The following is a 22270-nucleotide window of genomic DNA, read 5'->3' as shown; positions in this document are numbered from 1 at the left end:
GAAGAATGGCACTGTCCATGTCCTCTGAAGCAGACCCTGGGTTTGGTAGTGGAGATCAGTATGACTTACTTTGTGCTTACAAGAAGCCTACACTGAGTGAGAAGATAGACCAACCCTTCTAAAACCATTGCAGGATAGAGAGGTGTTAACAATGAGCTTCAGGGATACAAAGCAGCATGTTTGATGCTGGCCTTGGTTTCTGGTAGAAATCAAAGAAAGCTTCCTAGAGGAGTGTCCTGGAACAAGACCTTGAAAGATGACTCAAGTTTTGCCAAGGGAGAAGTGACACAGCAACATTCCAGGGCCAGGATTAGCATGAACAAAATCTTGACATATGATATATGAAAGCCTTGAGACTTTTAAAATCAAATCTAGAGGATTGAGAAACCAGTGATGTGAATAAAAGAGGTTTGGAATTAATGTCTGGAAAGTAGGATGGTTTGGCATGGTAAAAAAATAATAATAATAATCTGGAAGTGTAGAAAGGGCTGGTGGTGTTAAATGTGAAGCTGGAGGGAATGTCATCCTGCGTTACATCCTTGGCAGTGGGGAGGTGACAGCATCAGGCTTGCATCTCTAGGGGGCACTCTGGCTACTGGGTGGAAATAGTTTGGAGGGGAGTAAGACTGAAGTGAGGAAGTTGGCCTGTTTTATTAGACAAGCCAGAATGTGGAAATGACAAATACCTACATTATGGACTCTGTTCCTAGAAAAAAAGCCAGATACCAAGCATCACCAGCTTCCTAAAACTAAGCCACTGCCTTCCATTGAGTCCCTGGGTCCTCCTCCAAGAAAACCTCCAAAGCCCCCAGTCGTGGACCTCCAGGATTTCCAGAGGCTACCAGCTGCTGTCCCCAAGACCCACAGGGAAGGTAAGGGAATGTGTGGGGACCTGCACCCAATCAGCCAGAGAAGTCCCCGTGTCCTCCCTCCCCCACATCACCTCCTCCTCCCAGGTGGCAGAGCCGAGCGGCTTTTCATGGGGCTGGACATCCATCACTGCTTATTCTCATGCAGCCCCATGGCACCTTGCCTGTGAAGTGACAAATCTGTGGGAATTGGCCCCTTATCGCTCCTAGGCCAGACTGCTTCCCCTGAGAGCATTGCATTTGATCACTGGGAATCTGTCCAAGAGGAAGAAAACGAAAAAGTAGCTGAGCGGGGAGGCTGTGAGCCTTTGTGTTTCCCACAAAGCCTGTGCTGTCAATACAACCTGTGCGGGAGGTGGGCACAGGGGATGAAGGACGAGGAAAGTCAGTGTGAACTTGACCCGAGATCCTGTGGGGGACTCTCAGGACTCAGTGAGGAGTTGTAGGGCACCTCTGGCACCACTGATCCTTTCCAGGCACAGACGGCCTTGGGAACCAGTTTGTTGTGCTTCTCTGAGCTTTCCCCTTTCCTGGAAGCTGCCTCAGGCCCTGCACCCACGCCACCGGCTGAGCCTACTGCCGTCTTAAGCACCTTTATTTTGTTTGCTCAAGTGAAACCTGAGGTGACCATATATAGATGGTCGCAAATGTGGTCTTGATACATTCGGTGACTTTGGGCAACCTCCTGGCTCGATCCCTTTAACTCGGTGGTTCTCAGACTTAAGCAGGTTTCAGCATCACCTAATGGATTTGCAAAGAGCACATTGCTGGGCCTCATCCCGACAGTTGTGACAGTTGTGATTTATATGGTCTGGGTTTAGGACCTGAGAAATTGCCTTTTTAACAAGTTCCTGGGAGTACCAATGCTGCTATTCCGAGGACCACACGTTGAGAAGAACTGCCAGAAGTTGTCCAAAGCATTAGCCTAAAAGAATTCCACATAGAGAAATTGAGCCCTTACGAAAGAGTAGACCTCAATAGTACAACCACCTCCATATCAGAGAAGGCTAAATATGGCTTTTATAAATACTAAATAATGCAGGCCTCAGACTTGCTCTCTGAACAAAAGTTGCCAGAGATCCCAGAACAGCTAGATCTGTCTTCTGTAATTAGTTGGACATGGTCAGTCCTAGCTGCCCTTCTCACTAGTATTTAAATTTGGGCACGTTGCTCTCTCAGCCTTGTTTTTCTAATCCGTCAGTAGGGGTAACACTTACCTCACAGGAGTATTGGGCAGATGAATGAGATGAGGTAGGGGCAAAGTTTAAACAGAGCTTTACACACACGTGTGTGTCCAGTAAACTCAGTACTGCCTTTACTTCAAGCTTGCTTTGAACCACTCCACTGTTTGAAGAGCCCTGTGACAGACAAGGGAAATTAACGGAGTCCCACAGAGCCCCTCCAAAGAGCTCAAATTATAACACAAGGGTGCTCATAAATAGGCCATAAAGTGGTTGAGCGCTGCAAGGCAAGGGCAGGCAGGCCCCTGGGTGCCTGAGGCTCAGGCGACATGGGTCACGCACACTTGGTGTCCAGGGTCAGTGCACATACGTAACTCACTCATTGGGCTGTTGCTAATGCCTCTTTCTCACTCTGCCTCTTGCCCTTTCAGCTGCTGTGGAAGAGGGCCACCCGCCTCCAGGGAGGTGAGTACCTACCTGTTTCTTGGTTGTGTGGCTGTGCAGCTCTTCAGCATGACTTCACCTGCCCACGTGCATATTGCACAAGTCAAGCATGTGCATTTCTCAGAAGAATTGCAGGAGGAGCAGACTTATAAGCAACAACTGCAACTTTCGTTTTACATGAGATTAAATAAACCTCGGTTAACTAGTGCTATGCTGACATTATGTTGCAAAGATGGTTCTCTGAGGTACTTTTATTTATTACACTGTTAGTTTCAGTAAATTGAAACATCAGCTTCCACAGTATTAAATGGAATTGGAGGCTCTGGAGTGTGCTGGGCATTGGTGTGATGCCAGGGGTTGGTAATGGGACAAAGGATCTTCTATTTTTGTTGCACTCATTCTAAAAATCTGGCCACAGAAGTATCAGTTTGTTAACTCACTCGACCAAATACCCCCCTAGTGAGCCTTTTGATGTGTCATGCATCCAGCTGGCTATTTTATACAGATGTTCTTATTTCCTTTTCGCAAGAAGGCTGCAAAGTTGCTTCACTGCCCTCATTTTATGCTAAAGACTGTGGGTTCCGAATGTTTATCACTTGGGGAGCCACCATGCCAATCCATTTTGACACAGTTGGCATAGGATGTTAGTCTGAGGTGCGTGTTAGTGAGCTGTGTTTCTATATTGCAATGTGTATAAGAGTGGGCTCAGCTACCGCCTTTACCTCCTCACATACTATCATGTCTTGTTGAGAAAAGTTGAGATCTAGTCGCTTAGTCACTTTGAAATTTCCAGTAGCTTTTTTCTTCTTTTTACTTCAATCACTGTGTCCTACATTATATTTCTAGATCTACTATTTGCAAGTAGGTAGCTATAAAATTATCTTCCTCGATTCCTCCACTCCAAGTGACTGGTAACCATCATTCTATTACATTTTTATAAGTTCAATGTTTGTAGATTGTACATAAAAGTGGCATTAGACAGCATTTGTCTCTATCTTTTCTCACTTGAGATGTTTCTTGAGGACAGCATATTTATTGTCACAAGCGACTAGATTTTCTCCTTTCTGGTGATTGCATAATCATTCATTATATACATAGATGTATTGTCACATTTCTTTTATCCATTCATCCACTGGTAGGCACTTATCTTGTCAATAACCATATCTTGCTTATTGTAAATAATGCTGCAGTCAACAGGGATGTGAAGATAACTCTTCAAAATACAGCTTTAACTCCTTTGGATATATTCCCAGGAATCTATCCAGAATTTCTGGGTCATACAATCAATTTTTAATCCTTTGAGGAGCTGCTATGTTATTTTCTGTAATAGTTAGGTTTGTAGGTGTACCCAAACTCTGTTGAAGATACCACCTCCCCCTCTCACGAAGATGCTCCTATACTTAAGCTGAATCTTAGAAAATCAAACATAAAAACCAAGTCATGTTCTTAATTTATCAGTTGTTGAGAATAGTAAAGGATGTTCAGCTTTACAACTTAGAAAGTGCAAGACTCACTGCTTGCACAAATAAAGGAAGGAGTTCTTTTCCTATGGAAGATACACTGTTATTTAGCCCTGCAGCACTGCTACATAATGAACAACAAGCCTTCTGTGGCATGTGCCATCCGCGTGGGCTTCCCCTGACCTAGACTGTGTTCCACTGGGCTTGTTCACGTATTTGCAGTTGACTGGGGACCATCTGCTCAGCTCTGTGGTTATTATCAGAGTTTTTCACATGTCTGAGTCAGCTTGCAGGTAGCTGATGGAGGGTTGCCTTGGCTGGGGATGAGCATGGCAACCTGACTTACCTAGCACACCTATCATCTAGCAAGTTAGCCCAGGAAGCTCCCAGCACTCACAGCAGAGAAGTGAGGCAAACCCAACTGCACAAGCCCATTTCAAGCTTCATATTTGTTGCTACTCAGAGCAAGTGATGTGGCCAAAGCAAGTCAGAAGAAGAGGGCACTGAAAACTTACCCAGCAAGTGGGAGGGATCCAGGAAAGGGTAAAGAATAGGAGCACTAATCCAATCAACCTGACACTGAAGAGGAAACACTTGAAATAAGTATTGAGGATAAACATTTGCTGTATAACGTGACAAGCGGCACAGGTGACTTACCTACGGAAACTGGAAATAAGTAGAATATAGAAAGTATAGTAAAAGTTAGAAATGAAATTGTATGATAATACATCCCGTTAACTACAGGGATATGTTCTGAGAAGTGTTAGGTGATTTCATTACTGTACAAACATTATAGAACATGATTATAGACATCCAGAAAGCACATCCTCTGTGTTGTATATAGGGACTGCCTTGTTATATGCAGTCTGTCATGGGCTAGAGTGTCATTGTGTAGCATGTTAGTTTATAAGCAGGCAGGAACCAGAATATAGAGAATCTGTATACCAAGGAAGGAGAAAGATGATCTTGTTCAACAGGAACTGATATGTGATGCTCAGCGCCATTCATATGTGTAGGAACTCCTTATTCAGTTGTCCATTCTTCTTACCCATTTGAAAGAGTGGAATGACAGCATGACGTAGTTAAATGGAGTCACATTCAGTGTGCATTTCTGTGAAAGATAAATTTTAGACAGCTCAGCTCTGAGCTGTACTATGGACTCAGCATCATTCCCAGGGGCAGTTTGCAGGGACAGTGTGTACTTTGATCATGTCTTGAGGTTCCCTGGTGCTTGGCATAGAATGGGCATCTCAGTGCACGTGTGAGTATGCTCTGATCATGGTGTTTAGCTGGGTTTGTAGTCTTCCTGCCTCTTGACTCTAATTAGATGACTTCTTTGGCACTTCAACCAAAGAAACAGTAATTCATTTGAATACGGGGCACAGACATGGCATGATGCGCAAGTTGAGGAGGCAGTAGTCAGACTATACTGAGACATCTTTTCCCTCAGAGATTTACCAGGATAATTTGACAATTCTGTTCTAGTGCACAGACTTTAGAATCAAGCTGCCCTCTGAAATGAGTTTGACTATACCTCCTGGATTTAGGTCTTAGTGCAATAGACATTATCTTTACTACTTCTTTACATGGCAGTCCTGAGGCCATCTAAAGTCATCTAAGGACTATATTCTTCTCTAAACTAAAAATCTCATTATCTGCTCATTTTTCATAAAGCAGGAATTTCTGTGTTTGTTATATTTCTGTGGCTAAACATATTGTCAAGAATTGAGCATATTTGTAATAGACATTTCATTTGGGAGCTTCTTACTGTGTGCATTGAATGGGAGAAGCTGCACTGTGTAGTGCAGGTCTGGAATCAGATCAGCGCAAGCTCAAATCCTTCCTTTATACCTTAGCCAGACACCTAACAGTTTGGAATCTAGATATAGGATCAATAAAGTCGACACAATACTTACTTCATTATTTGGAATGAAGACTAAATGAACTACATTGTATAAAGCATGGAGTACCCAGAAGATGTTCAATAAGTCTTAGCTCCTCCAACCATTGGCCTCTTTGTTCCTTGTTATCTCTGAAATATTAATATCTCATTAGTCTCCAACAGTGAAATGATTCTTTGGAGATTATTCTGTCATCACTCTTTCATGTAAACTAAGTTGGCTGGCATCCCTCTTGAATAAGCAGCCTCTATTTGTGTGAGCCAAGCAGGTTATCCCAGGGCACAGTCATCCCTGGGTCTCTGTCATTACTTAGCAGAGTTGGCTGATATTTTATTCATTAGCTATAAATATGGCTTTTCTCCCATTAAGTAGTGGCAGAGGGTATTCCTGACTCAGGCAATCTCTCCCTCAGACACTGGTGCCTCAGACAAGAAAGAGGTTGTTTATTTCAGAAATAGAAAATGTTCAGAAAGCACAGTGTCTCTTAGATGAGGATCTGTGGGTGGATCCCAGGAGGCTACCATTTTCTCTCCTGTACTTTTAAATTTTGTGTGTTTATTTGATGATAGCCTGTAAGAGCTAACAGAAGCCCATTTTGAGACGTCTGGGTCACCTCTTTGAATCTAATACTTTGGGACATGCTCTGATGTTTCTGTTTTTTTTCCTGAATGGCTATGTTGTAGGTCATTGATAGACCTGTTCTGATTGACCATCAGTCAAGTAGACTCTTCATGATGCTATCTGGGAGATGTGGGCTCTGAGATCCTCATGTGCTGAAGTGAATCACTACTGGCAAAAATAAAGAATAGGAAATTTTTTGAAGCCTGTGCCTTTAAGTTTTAGACCCACAACATTCATTTGGCTTCAGCTCAAGCCACTTCAATAAATTCTTATTATCCCCTTTTAATTGGACTTCAGGGACACAAGGCCAATGTTTGTCTGCTTTTCACAAGGGCAGTGCTGTCAGGAATCATAGATTGGCTAGGGTTTTTCCTTTAGAATTTTCTCTTCCTTTAGAGAGAATTCATTTATGCACTTTCCATAGACAAGGCTGTGTACCCTGTATTTATGCCTGCTCCCTCACTTTAGAAGTCCCAGCCACAGCCACCCCACGAAGCAGGTGGTTCATAGGCAGTCTAACCACCAGTCAGGTGAAGTAAATGAGGTTGCAACTGGACCACAGTATTGGGGGAAACTGGTCAGCTTACTCCAGGACATAGTTGCACCCACCATCCCAGGCTGCCTCACAAGCAGTCACATGGGGTTTTAATTCACAAGGTGGTAGGGGTTATATCCTCACGGTCTGCTCTATAACTGAGGGTGGACTTTGTCCAGCCAGGTGTTTCTGAATGCTTGTGTGAGGATTTCATTTTCTGTCTGCAGAAAGACAGAAAGGTGTAAGGGAAGGTGGAGCAAAAATGTGAAAGCCTTTAGGGCCAAGTTTGGCTTTTCTCTTTAGAGGCATTTAGATGATTAAGCTAGAAAATATCGACTTAAGGACTCATCAATGCCAGGTTGCAGACCTACAGCCTATTTTTGTACATAGGTATATTCAGGAAAGGTGAGTGAAATGAAGCTGTGTTTGGCCATGGGTAGCACAAATCTTTCTGATTATCTGACATCATTCATTCATTTCTGACAAAAGGATTCCAAGGAATTGATTTGAGATTTCAGTTTTCCCACAGCTGGTTTTTAATTAATCATTTTCTCTCTTTCACTCTCATGTTGTCCCCATGGCCAGCATGAATACTCCCACTTGTGGGAGAGAAACCGAGAGCTCAGCGACTCGCATGACTTGCCTAGAGCTCAAGCTAATACAGTTTATACAGGATGTGCCTGTTGGTAAAGATGTTCAGCTACACTATCTTATCTCAGGATTTTTCCAACATGAGGTTTTTTGTAGATAAATACCATGTGGGAAGAGATCATCTGTTTCTGCTTTTGCTTTTTTAACCTTTGTTTCCCTGGAAAATAGCAAGCATTTATTTAATGACTTAAGGAAAGAACTGATAAATAGATCACTGAGGCGATATATATAAAGCTACCTTGTTAGCTTCATATATATATATATATATATATATATATATTTCAAGAGGCTGTTATCTATATTTTACATTTGTATATCTAATAGCATATCCTTCTGGTGTTGAATAAAGCTAAGTAACAGGACAACCTGAGCTCCTCTCTCGCCCTGCAGATCATGTAAGGCTGCTGCCAGGGGGGGACACAAGAACTCACCTGGAATCCATCGTTCCTCTGCTGCTCCTCAGTCCAGTGTCCAACTCCAAGGGACATTCCATCAGGAAATTTATCCTGGTGTCCTTAGCCCTGCTGGAAGGTGCTCGCTTCTCCTTTCCTCCTCATGTAAGCCCATCCATTAAACTATGACTTACATATTTATTTATTTAATCAAACAAATCCTTGAACCATAGCCTTCATTTTAAATTCAGAATAAAATGTAAGGATCCTAAACTTTTTACCATGATCATGGAGATGCTCTAAGTCTGGCTACTGTTCATCTCCCAGATTCTTTTCCTAATTCCCTCTCATTGTTCATGGACTGACTTCTGCCTTCTCTTCATGAGAACCAGGATGTTCTCACCAAGCAAAAATAGTTGCTTTTTTCCTTTGTACAGGGTGGTTTTCTTCAGGATCTTACCTGGTGATTCTTTCTCATCACTCGCCATCCTTCCCACCCCATAATGTTGGAGATTTCATCAAAAAACATAATTTATTATGTAATTCTTAAATTCTAGAGGTATTTCCTTAAGAAAACTAGAAAATAAAAAAGGGGGATATTACAAAAGAATGAAAAGAACCTTCCAAAATTCCAATCTGAAAAGTAACTTAAAAATACTGTCATTATTTAAAAAAATATACTATCATTATTTCTGTCCTCTACTATAGTATTACTAGCCCAATTTTATGAAATCATTTGTACAAATGGAAAATAAATCATTCAATATCTAGAGTATACTTAAAGTAGATCTTATTTCTGTTTTATAGAGTAAAATTTGCAAAGGAAACTGAGGATTAAGATATTTATCCAATACTGGTAAAAGCAAAAGAGATAGGATTCAAATTCAAGTCTGTCTGACCCCAAAATCCAACTCTGTCTGTAATTCCATGCTGCCCCTTAGTAATGTCTACAGTACTAGAGAGAGATTCGAGACAGATATTTTAATAAATGTGGAAGCAAAGGAATTGAAGCATAGATGTATTTGGATCATAGCGTTATTTCATCCCTGCAATCCAAGTTCTCTCTATTCACCCACACTATACTAATTCAAGGTAAATCTCAGATCTGCTTTTAATGGACCAAGAAAAAAGATAAAAGACATTCTCAGGTGGCAAAAAGGAAAATTTAAATACATCAGTGTTATCCTTTACTCCTGTAACATTAATCCTGGGACTGCTTTTCTACAAAGACAGTTGATCTGAAACATGGCACCTTTTACATTCTGTTGAAAATCTTTCTGATCATCTAATGTCAGATAAGTTTATTCATTTCTGACAATAGCAGTCCAAGAAATTGATTAGACCTCTTCTTTCAATTTTTCCACAAATTGTTTCTTATTAATAAAGTTAATTTACCATAGACCCGAGGAGACGGTTGGGCCACTGAAGCATGGGCTACATGGAATAGTTCATAATTTAAGAAAGTTCCTCTCAATTACTCCCTGCAGGGGGTAGGGAGCAAAATAATGAAAGGAGAAATTATCGATGCATAAGAGTTCATAATTCTTCCTTTACAGCAAAACGAACTATCCAGACATCTTTAAAAATATTAGAGTAAATGAAGGGAAAAACTTCAAAATATCTAAAATGATCAAAGGAGAGAAAATAATTGGATGTAACATGTTTATGATATAATAATAAATGGAAGGGGTAGGATTGTAACTTTTGCACTGTCTATAACAATTATATGTTTATAAATGGGAAAAATCAGGAAAAACACCAAAATACTAAGATCAAAAATACTAAGATCTCGGTTTTGTCTGATAATGAAATAGTGATTCGTTATGGATACAGCTGGAGTGTCCTTCATTTCACTCCCCAGTTTAATTTTTTTCTCCCTCCCCGGGAGCAACTCCTATGAATGAAGGAGTGTCTCCATTTGGTGTATTTCTGAAACTTTAGCTTCCAACTCCTATGTATTAAACAGCACTTACAGTTTTGTAAAAATGACATTCTTTTGCATCTTCATTTTTTCCAAGCTAGATTTTCTGTTCTATCACTGTTGATGCATGTACACCTGGTTTGTTCACTTTATTACAATTATATTTTACCGTGTGAACATATCACGGTCTCCTCATATTTTCTTGCTGAAGGAAATGGAGGGTTTTTTGTTTTGTTTTTTTTAAGTTCTACCTTGCAAATGATGCTGCACATACTTACCAATGACTATCACCTGAGGTTTTCACTGAGAATTGTGAACCACAGTAAATAAACAACTTCAGTTTTACCAGATTTTTGAAAAGTTACCTCCACAATGGATATTCTCAAATCAGTATAAAGTTGTTTCTCCACATTCTTTCCAAGTGAGGTAATGGGTTCCAGACAAACTGATAAGTGTGAACCAAATTTTCATTGTCTTTATTTCATTTCCCTGTTTACTGTGAGGTCACAAGGTAACTTCTATGAGCTATTCAATTTTTCTTTTCCATGATATCAATCATACCCTTTTGTCCAATTTTCTATATTTGTCTTTTTCCTATTACAGGAAAGGTTTCCCAAGGTTTTAAATATTGACTCTATATTACATTTTACCATTAAGTGTGATACTATTACAGATTAATCTCATTAAGAGAGTTTGTGGTTTGGTTTTTTTTTTTGCATCTCATAAAATCATCTTTTTTCCCCCTTCTCATTGTTTCAATGAAATTACTGCAATAATATTTTCACATGTTGAACTATTCTTGAAGCCTTGCATTAGAGTTGTTATATAATGATTCTCTATTTTTAGTATTTTGTTTGGGAAGTTCCCACTATAATCCCTTAAGTAAATATGTTCTACCTTGGTCTTTTTGTGGTTTACATATCAAAATTAATTATCATCCTAAACTGAGTGGGGTGCTTCTTTTTCTATTCTCTGAAGCTTAAGCTAAAACATACCCATTAAATTATTTAGAGGAGGAAAGGGAAGAGAGATGGGTTGATTTGAAAGTGGGTAGGAGGGAAGTGGGTTTTGGTGTCATTGTAATAGTCATGTCCCTCTTAGTTTTAGAAAACTCTTAACTATTTTCATTTGACTATTTACCCCTTTTCGTCATCTGCTTCCTTTTTCCTTTTATAATCCTGTGTCTGTTTGCATACAAACACATTATACCTTCTGATTCTGTCCTTCCTACTGTTAATTTCTCAATACTTTCCAACTCTTAATCTGTCTGCCTATTTTTCAACCTCTATATTAATTTACTCTAAGAGCTCTATGATTTAAGTAATTCCTTTGTCCTCTCCTTAAATCTGCGTGTTCTTTCACTCACACACTCTAACTTAATGGTTTCTTTTCTTTCTTTGAAAGCACTTAAAATTTATCTTATTGTCACTTTTGTGAGTTTTTCGTGACATTTAATTCTCCTGCTAGTCTGTAGCAGGAACCATGGTATACAAGGTCCATCTCCTTGTGCTGTTTTGTTTGTTTTGAATTGGAAAGATTCCCTTAGAAAACCATAGGTGTCCGGGTTGTAGACGAGGCTTGACAGATGATTTCAGATTTGTGTTACTGGGCAATGTGGCACCAGTTTTGACTTTGTTTCGTTCAATACACAGATGGTGCGTGTCTAGAAGCCACCCCACTTTGGTGCTGGGGTTTTTGTTTATGACTTCCCTTTCAGTTCCAGTGGCCTGAGACACATAGTAAGTTTCCTTGTACCAGAGGAACATACTTTTTAGAATTTGTGTTGCTTGTGTGCTAGTGTTTTGTGACACTGTAGTTTACACTGATAGCTTCCCACTGCCACAGCCCGCTTTCCTAATCAGGTAGGCCTGTACCTGAGATTTAATGTCTGACTCATACATTTAGTCCCCAGCTACCTAATCAAGATCTTTCTTTATCTGGCTACAATTTGCCTTTGGGTTTTTGAGCTGCAATTCCCACTGACATGTTCACCTGTAAGTTTCCTCTCTATACCTGACACCCAGAGATTTCGAGTTTTAGGCGAGTTACATTTTCTTTGTCTAACTCTTTGCCTTGTTATATTTCATCCAAAATCCCCATATTTAAAGTAGGGGTGTGCCTTGGCCACTGTACTGACAGAACTACTACTTCTCTAATAAGGAAAAAAGTACAAAAAGTTTTAAGATGTTTAAAGATATGTTTTATTTTAAGTAACCTTTTTTTCTCCTTCCATGCTTCTTAGTGCTGAATTTGAAGAACCACATAATTATGAGGCCACAATTTCATATCTGAGACACTCTGGCAACTCCATTAACCTGTGCTCTGCAAAAGAAATTGCTGATTGTAAGTCTGCTAAGCCAATTAATATTGTATCCCCAAGTGGAATGAAAATGTGTCAAAAATGGTATTTCCCTCTAGCTAACTATAGGTTTAAAAAGTCACCACCATGCTGCCCTACCATCTCTTTTCTCTTCTTGCCTTGTCTGGTTCCATAAATAAATCCCGTTGTGCATCAACACTATCTCAGCTCCTCGTGCTGGCTTCTCTCTGCCTTTTCTCTTCTCTCCTCCCCCTGTCTACTTAGATGCTTTGCCTTGTGTAGATATGTGAGAGGGAAAAATCAAGATACAGTTATTCATTTTTCTTCCTTCTCCTCCTGTAGAAACTTCATTTTTCTTCTCATGGTGTCTTTCTTGAAGTTCCCTGGTAACTCCATATGTGGAGAGGGAGATAACAAAGCATGAGAATTAGGTCCCTGTGTTGAGCCTGAGTAGGAGCAGAGGATTCATTTAGTAGATCTGACCACTGGTTCAAAGCTAAGGCTTCCTGCTGCTACTATTGCCGATGAAGCCTAGACCTTTTGGTGAATAAAAGAGACCCTGTCAGGTAAGGAGATGAAGCAGGCCTTAAAGCTTTTCTCCAATTTCTGTGTCTTTACTCTGCCTATCAGATGAGCCAGTTTTCCAGAAAAGGCATGAATATTAGTGCTAGAATAAGTGCTTGTATTTGACTGTGCCTGTTTCATGGCACAGTAGGGCATACCTGCCAGTAGGGCAATTTCATTATTCACCCACCTTCACAGAAAAGAAACTGACAGTGAAAGATTGACAGTCACACAAGTCATACATGTTAGGCTGGGGCTGCCACTAAGATTCATGCTCTTTTCACAATTTTATGCTGTTCAACATTCAAGGATGTTTTGAACACCCTGGAAGGAGGGTTAGAGAGATCATTTGGCCCAAACTCTGTTGCACAAACAGGGAACCTAAAGCTCCGGGGGAGAAAGTAATTTGCCTGGGAATGTAAATTTGGGAAGATTGTGAAGTTAAGACCCGTTATAATTACTCTCCCCTTGCCCAGGAAATAAGGGGTTAAAGAACTACTGGAAAAACCCTCACTTCTGGACTGGGCAGTTCAAACCTCCCATGTGATTTGTAAAGTACTAAAGAGTACATAAAGAGTAATGCCTGCCTCTTGTCACCCCCATAAGGCAATACAGTTTCATACTAAGGTGTCTGGGCCTCCGGCATTAGAGCATACTTCTCAGATTCTAACAGTCAAATGAATCACCTAGATTCTTGTGCTTTGTCCCTGGGTGAAGCATGAGGTCCTGCATTTCTCACAAGTTCCCTGCTGCTCCTGCCCCCACTATGAGGAAAGCTCACAGTGAGTGAAAGGACGCAGGCTACACATAGGCAGAACACTGCATGCCTTTCTGCAGAGCTAAGGGCTCACAAGCCAAAGGGATGTCCCAATCAGAACTGGCACCTTCTCCCACTTGCCTATTTGAGGTCCCAGAATTCCCTTCACACAGGTGGCTGTCCAAGGTATTTCCCTAGTCTTTCCTCCTCAGTACAGGTAGTGTTGCAGGAAGAGTATAGCCACGAAGGACGTGTGGACAGGGTTTGCATATAGGCAAGGTCTCCTGTGGTTCAGAGTGAAGATGGGATTTAAATTGGGAAGTTGGACCAGAGGTCTGTATTCATTCTCTCCAGGATACATATGCTCTGTTATGCCAGGAACACTGAGTTACTCAGAAAAGGAACAATTAGCCCAGGCATCTCTTCAGTGTTTCACTGAGAGTATCTCATTGTCATGGACAGTGCTGCTAAAAAAGCAAATGGTTGTAAATAAAAAGAGAAAGGGCTCAGAAAACTGGTAACAAAACACAGAGCAATAGAAAGGGGAGTAGGGTAGAAGATCAGGGAGGTTGGTGTAGGCATCACACCACCAGAGAGGGTATCCCTATAGGAGACAGGAACACATTGGCCGGGGTCTATGAAACTGGGTACAGCAGGCAGGGATGCCCTGCACTCTGCTCTGGTCCCCAGTTGTGTTCCTGTTCTCTAAGGAGCAAAGACCCTACAGGATGGGAGGGTGTGGGCTCTTTTACCCCACCTGCCCAGGTCTATTTAAGCCTTCCCCAGTTTCTTCTGTCCTCCTTCACACCATGCTGACTGATGGGTATCTGAACCTGTTTCCTCATCATGGGTATAATCTCTGTGGCATTATTCAGAAAAGAACTCTGCTTAAGGGCGGACAGAAGAAATCTACTTTTCCCTATTTTCCTGCTAAGTATAACTTAATACCTTTAGATATTACATATGAAACAAATCCAAGACAACCAGAAAACTGCTAAGGCAGACAGAAGGTAAACCAGGTAGGGATCTCAGGACCCAAGTATGGATAGCTGGGGAAGTCCCTGGACAATGAGCAACAAAGCTCCCGTGAAAGCCTGCTTTTCTCTAGCCTAAGCATCAGGAAAATAGGAAGCTGAACAAACAGAAATCCTCTAGACAATAATCACTCCAGGAAATATCACAGAAAAAAACATGATCCCACCCCACTAACCAGTGCTGAGTAAAGGAGCCCAGGCTTACCCTTCCTCAGGCTGCAATGCAGCACCCCCCTGTCTCCCCTTCTTCCCCAGTAGTGGGGGCAGAGCCAAGAAGGCAGCTAGAACTTAGCCCTGCCAGGGTTAACAAATCCTACCTTTAGTGAGGTCTATGAGGACTGCACGGGTAAAATGTCACTTAAAGAAATGATTTCAAGCCTGAAGAAAATGTGAAACCATTTCATAATGGAGCAGCCTTGAGCAAGTTACTTCACTTTCTGGTTATCTGCTTTTGCATCAGTAAAGCTGGAATATAGTAGTAATCAACATGCAAATTAAATGAATTGCATTTGAACATTTAGCACTGGTACCTCTATGTGCAAGTGCGGAAAATGTCAGCTGCTTTTTGTTGTCGGGTAGAATTTTTTTTTTTTAAGATTTATTTATTTGTACATACAGAACTGGGGTACAGGCCAGAGGCTCAGGGGAGGCGAGAGGGTTCACCAGAGACAGAGTGGGGAACAGAACAGGCAGATCGACAAAGTACACTGCTGAGGGGAGCAGCAGGCGGGTCAGGAGAGGTCTGCCGCGCCATGTGGTCACCTCCGGGGCAGGCGGGGATCGAACTCATGCGGAAGTGGCTTTAGCTTCTCAGTGCTGTGCTTTAACCCGCTGCGCCACCAGGGAGGGCCCTGTCGGTAGAATTTTAACAATCATCTCACCTGGTGTAAAAGAGGTGATGGGATATGTTCAGGTCACATGGGGTGCTGATGCAGAAAGTACTGAGTGTCTGAAAGGTGTGAGTATGTTATGGTAGTAGCAGTTGGAATGCTAAGGCCCATATTCTGATATGTAGCCTTCTTCTCCCACCTGGGATGAAGCTGCTCAGTGGACTCTGGAACTCCATAAACTAGTGAGCGAAAGCTCCAGTTCTGTAGGTTCTCCAGTCCCCTCACACAAACACACACAAATGAGACTTTCCAAGTCCCTCTCTGACCCCTTTGAATATAGCCCTTTTTACTTCTTTCTACGTTGGGAGCACCTTTCGATGGAGCGGGCTTGTTGGCAGACCTGTACTTTGTTAAAAAGCAGTATCAGATTATGAATGGCCATTACTGATTACATCTTTATCTACAAGCCTTGGCAAGTAATGTTTCTTTGTGCCTTGATTTCCCCGTTTGGAGGGCAGAATAATCCTCTTTGTTCCCTCCCCAGAAGGCAAGGAAGAGCTAAGACATCATCACTTACTTGTTAATTCTTTGACACATAGAAAATGGTTGGTACATTTTTGGGGAGGTGGGGGAGATGATCACACCCATTTGGAGGGATACCTGAAACAGACTTGGGGCAAGTGGTATGATAAGCATATATTTTGAATGAATGAATAGCTAAACAAAGTTTCTAAAGCAAATAACAGGCTAAAATGCTCTGATTCAAATATTGGTTAAAACAAAAGTGTAGTTACCAAGTTGAAGTACATATTTTTAATCATCCATGCAGCATTTTAGCTCTGTATGGCAACCATGATCAAAATTGGACAGTCCCTGAATGAAACCTAGGATTCTGTGCACTTTATCAATGTTTAGAAGAATAATGCTTAGACAATACAGCAGCCAGAAGGTCAGTATTTAGGACCAAACCCACAGGACTCCCTCTTGCAGCAAGAAAGAGAAAATAGATTGGGGAGTCCACTTATACATGCATATTCACTCCTGGTAGAGGGGAAGCTTCCACAGGTAACATTTAAGCAAAGAGAGGTCAAATTTGCAATTCTCTAAAACACGTCTGTACTTTGCAGCTGTCTATTATGCTCTTGTATCTTCTCCTTTAATCTCCACATGAACTCTGTAAGGCAAGTATCAGTTAACCACATTTCTCAGATAAGCAACCCAGAGCTCAAAGAATTGAATGTCTGTTATCCTACAGATAGAGGCAGGACTGAGCTTTGAACCTACATTCTTGCCACCATTTGTGTTAGTTAATAATTAAAGTTGTATTGTAGCACTTACTAAAATCCACAGAACTATCAGATAAAAAGGTATGTGAGGCCCTCCCTGGTGGCGCAGAGGGTTAAGGCACAGCACAAAGAAGCTTAAACCACTTCCGCATGAGTTTGATCCCCGCCTGCCCCGGAGGTGACCACATGGCGCGGCAGACCTCTCCTGACCCGCCCGCTGCTCCCCTCAGCAGTGTACTTCGTCGATCTGCCTGTTCTGTACCCCACTCTGTCTCTGGTGAATCCTCTCACCCTCTGTATCTCTGACCTGTACCCCAGTTGTGTACAAATAAATCTTAAAAAAAAAAAAAAAAAAAAAAGGTATGTGAGCGAGAGTTGTTGGAAGTATTTTTTCAAGATATTTTGAAGGGAATAAAGTTCTCACAGAAACAAGCATTTGTGTGTTCATCTTTCAAAATAGGCTTTCGGCTTTTGGATTTTGAGTTTACTTGTTATTGCTACCCTGATTCCTGGGCTTTCTCTTAACTATGAAGAATGCATGTATTTAGCAAAATGAGAAACTGAAAATTTTTTCATGTTTCACTTACTGTACATTCTACCCTGGAAATCCCCACAGAAATTAAAACCTTGGTCACTGACTAAGAATTTCCCTAACCTCATAGTCAAAGCCTCTCACAGATCAAAATTGGAGAAGACTGAATTCTGCAATTTTGCATAATTGATTAATTCTGAGTGCTGTGATAAATGCATGGATAAAGCTGCCTTGAAATAACTTTCTTCCTATTTATTTCAGCAACTTATGAAGTTGGAATTGAAGAACTCAAAAAGGTATTGTTTATTTCTTCTTACAAGCTCTCTAACTAGGTGTGCAGGGTTGATTCCAAAACAGTTTCTTTTAGGAGAGAAAGGTGTATTTGGTTTTCCCCTGATGTCTGAGGCTTTTCTAGAAACCAGCTGCTAAGACTGAGCCCTGGTATATCTGAGACAGAAAATGAGTAAGGCGAAGGGGAAAGGTGGACCTAGTCTGTCGCCAGCTTCTTATCTAAGGTGGCCAGCACCAACTGGCCTGTAATAACTGTCCCTTTAGGCAGAAAAGTTATTTGGCACAAACCAAATTTATCTATTTTGTGCTTTCAAGAACAGCATGTCTTCCAAGCTCACTGCTGGCAGGATGCTGGGAGTCTCCTAGCAAGTGATGGGGCAGCTCAGTTAGGGTCCAGCAGAATCACTGCTGGCCTCAATCCAGTTTCTAGCTGTGTCATCTTGCATCTCCATTTCCTCATCTGTAAAATGGAGATAATAGACACAGCCACATCTGAAGGCATTGTGGGAATGAAAATAAGAACAAATAAGCAGTTTAATAATAAGTGCCTTAAATCTGTTCTATAGTTACCTCTCTGAGCTTCTGCTGGGTCTTCTGTAAAATGGTATATCCTCCATGAAGGCAGAGGCACATGCATTGTGATTACTGTTCCATAGCAGACGCTCCACAAATAAAGGCTCTATGTTTCACAGAATGGCTGAGAGAACTAAGTCAAACTATGTAAGCATCTAGGTTAGCACCTGGCACATAGCACTCCTTCCTGCTGTAGTGGACACAGTGAAGCTTCTCTTTTCTCACTGGGTCTTGACTGTTGGCTTTAGTTTTCTTAGACTTACTGGAAAAGATTGTTGATAGATGGATACACTATCTAAAAAACAAACTGCAAATGATAATTATTAACAAAAGCAGAATATTGTTAAAATGCTTCACTTACCAGGAAATATCAGTGAAGAATAAACTTCCTGTATAAGTGAACTTTCCAAATAGCCAGACTTTATCCCATTCAAAAGTGGAAAAGCCTAACAGTCTTATTATCACTAAGTTGTTTATTAGCCTTTAGACATATGTGATGTGCATCTCAGTGTTCTCAGGCTGGTGGGGGACTTGCAGCACCCTGGAACACAGGTGCCAGGGGGCCACAGCTGCTCTTGCTGAGATTCTCTTGCGTCCTTGTAGAGGTTCAGAGTTATTTGCCTTTACACCAAACTACCCCTAATTTGTTTGCAGTAATTGCTTTCTCTTTTCTGACAATGATCGTTCCTTTCTGCTGCCAATATCGTTGTGCCCAGCAGTAAGCGTCACCCTCCCAGTCGCTGTTCTGTGCCAGGCACTTCGAGGTACATGGACGCTCACAGTCCTCAGCTTCCCCAGTGACCTCTTACCCCTGCTTCCATTTTGCATGTGAGGCTTAGAGAGTTAAAATAACCTATAAATCATGCAGCAGAGATGAAATGAGTACCACCTGACTTGTCATGCTACCAGTGCTGCTATCCCACTTGCTAGAATTTTATGGAAAGGAAGTCAGTTGTTACCAAATGCAGGCCTTTCCTGGAGGAGACAGTATGAACTAAAATAGGCCTGGGGCAGCATTTAGGATGCTTAGATGTTTTCTGCTTGCTTCAGGCACCTTGGCTAGTAGATTCCAAACCCCCAAATGGCTCTAGATAGGTGACGACTGAATAAAGGAGGGCCTGTGTTGTGGTTACTTGGACGTAATATAATGGAGCCAAATGTAACTCCAGGGCACGTGGTTTTTGACTGGAGTGCTCATGATCAGTAAAAGAGCAGTCCTAGCATGACTTGTACTGTGGAATATGCCAATTTTGCCCCCCGACACCTACTCAGATATCACAGATTCTTATTTTCTCTTCTGATTTAAAAGTTCAGTGTTCTGCTGATGCATTCCTGGAAAGGCCTTTGGAGAACAATTTACTCAGAATAAGTCAAAGCAAACACTCCTCTGGCATGCACTGACTTCAGGAACACATGTTTTCTTCTTGGACTGAGCTTCAGCTCCACAGGCAACAGCTCATGGAACTCTGCATTGTCTGTCCACTGTCACTGGTACTGAGTCCTTTGGGTTAAATCTCCAAAGATCTGCAACCAGACAGAAGCCTCATGTGGGTTGGCAAATGGAAGTGACCATGTTTCTTTTTACTTTCAGCCTTGGAAGAGTTTCCTCCACCAAGAACTTAGGTGAGTTTTACCTCCAAAAGGAAAAGCACTCATCCCTCGGCCACAACCTCAGCTGACTAAACTTGGTGTTTTCCTTGGTGGGCAGCTGTGTTTCCAGGGCCTGACCTGACTCAACTTCCCCCATTCCTTGGCTGCCCAAGGACCCATGGCCTCCGCCTTCCTTGCCCCTCTCCAGCCCACACTGCACATCCTCAGCAAACACTTGTTGAGCAACCCATGTTGTAACACCCATGCTAGAGCTTGTGCATAGTTGAAATCTAACCACTACCCTTGGGCTCTGGGAGTTAGTAGGGGAGCCACACAATCAAACAGGCATCTGATATAATCACACGACTCCCCATGAACAAACAAATTCTGGTATGTATTAGGCATTTTAAGTCTCTTTGCCTGTGATCTTTTAATTCATTAACTCATCCCAACTTAATGATCTGGCAAACTTCTACTGACCATGAAACATCCCCTCCTGGAAGACAGCTGCCTTGATTATCCTCCTTTAGAGAGAAGTAGATTGCCCCTTCCCCATGGTACCAAAGTGAGGTACATGTCTATACTGAGGTCACAGTGTGTGTTTGCAAGCTCATCCTCACCCACCTCCCCATCTTCTGGCCTGCCAGCCCCTTGTGGGAAGGGCCCACGTTTTCTTGTTTTTGGTATTTCTGGCACTTCTCGCACTCCCTGAGGCCAAAATAGGACCTTGGCCTTTCCTACCTTCTGAGCGTCTATGTCTAGCCTCTCTCCCTGGAATTCTATTCCATTGGAATAAATATGGAATAAAACCATGAGGCCAGTACAGAAACCAACAGTCAGAGTAGTGTGAGAACCTCTAGAAGCTGGGATCTATGCAGAACAAGGGCCAAAAGGGTTGCGCACATCCTCACCAATCACTGAAACCAGTCCTGTCCGAGAAGAGTCTAACTCAGGTCACATACATCATTTAACATTTTTTACATAGTCATCTTTTAAAAGCAAAGCCAGTACAATTAATTATCTAATTAGTGTAAAATTATTACTGAGTATTTTAGTTTTGTTTTTTCACACCAAGCCTACAAAATCCGTATGTATTTCAGACAAGCACAAGTGAAGGGTTCAGGAGCTACAGATAAGCAGTGACCTCTGTGCTGGACAGAATACATTTAGGTGTGGGAGCCACCGGAGTTTTACATTTCAAAGCAATGATACTGTACCCCTACTGTCCATAGTACTCCTTAAAGGCACAGTATTAAATTTGACAGTTTTTATGGGCATTCATCTGTGTAGAAACTACTGGACAAGGCCTGAGGGACAGAAAGGAGGGTTATAAAGCACATACTTGAATGGGGCAGAAAAAGGCCATAGAAAGAATATCAGCAACATGCAGTGGGAAGCCAAGGTCTCTATAGGACTTTGCAATGAGTGACAAAGGAATTACCAGATGAGTGACAAAGGAATTACCAAATGAAAAGGGAGGCATGTTCAACACACAATGATAGATGAGAGGAATTAAGACTGCATCCAAGTGAGGGAAAGAGCAGAGGGTGAGGGGTTTTAAGAAATGGTAGGGGCTGGATCACAATGGGGCCTAGCTTTACCCTACAGAAAACTGGATATTTGTAGAAGAAATTGCACAGGAATTGACATTCTGTATCAACTCACAGGGTGAATATAAAGAGATGTGCAGCTTTCTAGAGAGACAGGCAGAAACTCAGAGAAACTAAGGTTGATCCACTCACCTTAAAAAGGTGGGGGTGATTTACCTATAACGAACAGGAAATTTATCTTTCTTATCGCATTTAGAATTGAGTGATATACTACCATCTAAACTGTCTATGCTTAGTTATCCCCTGGTATCTCATTTTTTAGCCCTAAACATACAGATGAAGATAAAAGAATGGAGAAAGAACCACACGAAATGAAACCTCAGAGAACAGAAAAGGATCCACACTCAAATCACATGGCCAAGGTATCTGTGTTCTAGGGTTCCAGTTCAGTTCTGACATGTCATAGGTTTTTTCACACATGTGATTGTCAAGGAATCAGATGGTCGACATGGGACCACCAGGTAACCAAATCATGGAATCCACTGTATATGGGATTGACTTACTGAATGAAATAAAACATGGGATTGTTGTGTGATCACTTCATGGATATACATTTGAGTATGGGCTCAAAGCAGATCCAATTTCTCTGCTTGGGGGAATTGACTTAAAACATGGGTTTGTCATGGAGCCCACCACAAGAACATGGGATTGTCATTGGATACATTTCCCCAAACATGGATTGCCATGGGATCATGCAAGATCATGGGAATCTGTAGATGCATAGGCTGTTTTGTGAAATCATGGGTTCCATTTTGTGAAATTCCCTCATGCAGAATCATGGAGTCCATTATGTGGGATCATGTGATCTATTATGGGAACCATGGGACTCATTATGTATGGCTTCCTTATACAATCATGCAAGATCATGGGACCCTTTATGCAAAAGCATGGGATCCATTATGGCGAAT

The 22270-nt window shown here is 41.7% G+C and overlaps 1 protein-coding gene across 1 annotated transcript in view; it reads left to right on the top strand.

The window, feature by feature from the left end:
- The window catches only part of LOC101636204 (chromosome unknown open reading frame, human C1orf168), a 71753-nt gene that overhangs the window by 27401 nt on the left and 22082 nt on the right, over nucleotides 1-22270 (top strand). Inside the window, exons 3-8 of the mRNA XM_012722189.1 lie at nucleotides 711-872; nucleotides 2482-2515; nucleotides 12218-12318; nucleotides 17560-17594; nucleotides 19754-19785; nucleotides 21625-21724. Coding sequence (XP_012577643.1) covers nucleotides 711-872; nucleotides 2482-2515; nucleotides 12218-12318; nucleotides 17560-17594; nucleotides 19754-19785; nucleotides 21625-21724 — 464 coding nt within the window. The remainder of the gene's footprint in view (nucleotides 1-710; nucleotides 873-2481; nucleotides 2516-12217; nucleotides 12319-17559; nucleotides 17595-19753; nucleotides 19786-21624; nucleotides 21725-22270) is intronic.

The sequence above is a fragment of the Condylura cristata genome, unplaced genomic scaffold (genome assembly GCF_000260355.1).
Source record: "Condylura cristata isolate star-nosed mole 26May11 unplaced genomic scaffold, ConCri1.0 scaffold00008, whole genome shotgun sequence".
Lineage (NCBI taxonomy): Eukaryota > Metazoa > Chordata > Mammalia > Eulipotyphla > Talpidae > Condylura > Condylura cristata.
The sequence above is the reverse complement of the archived record's forward strand: the minus strand, read 5'-3'. Positions and strand labels throughout refer to the sequence as shown.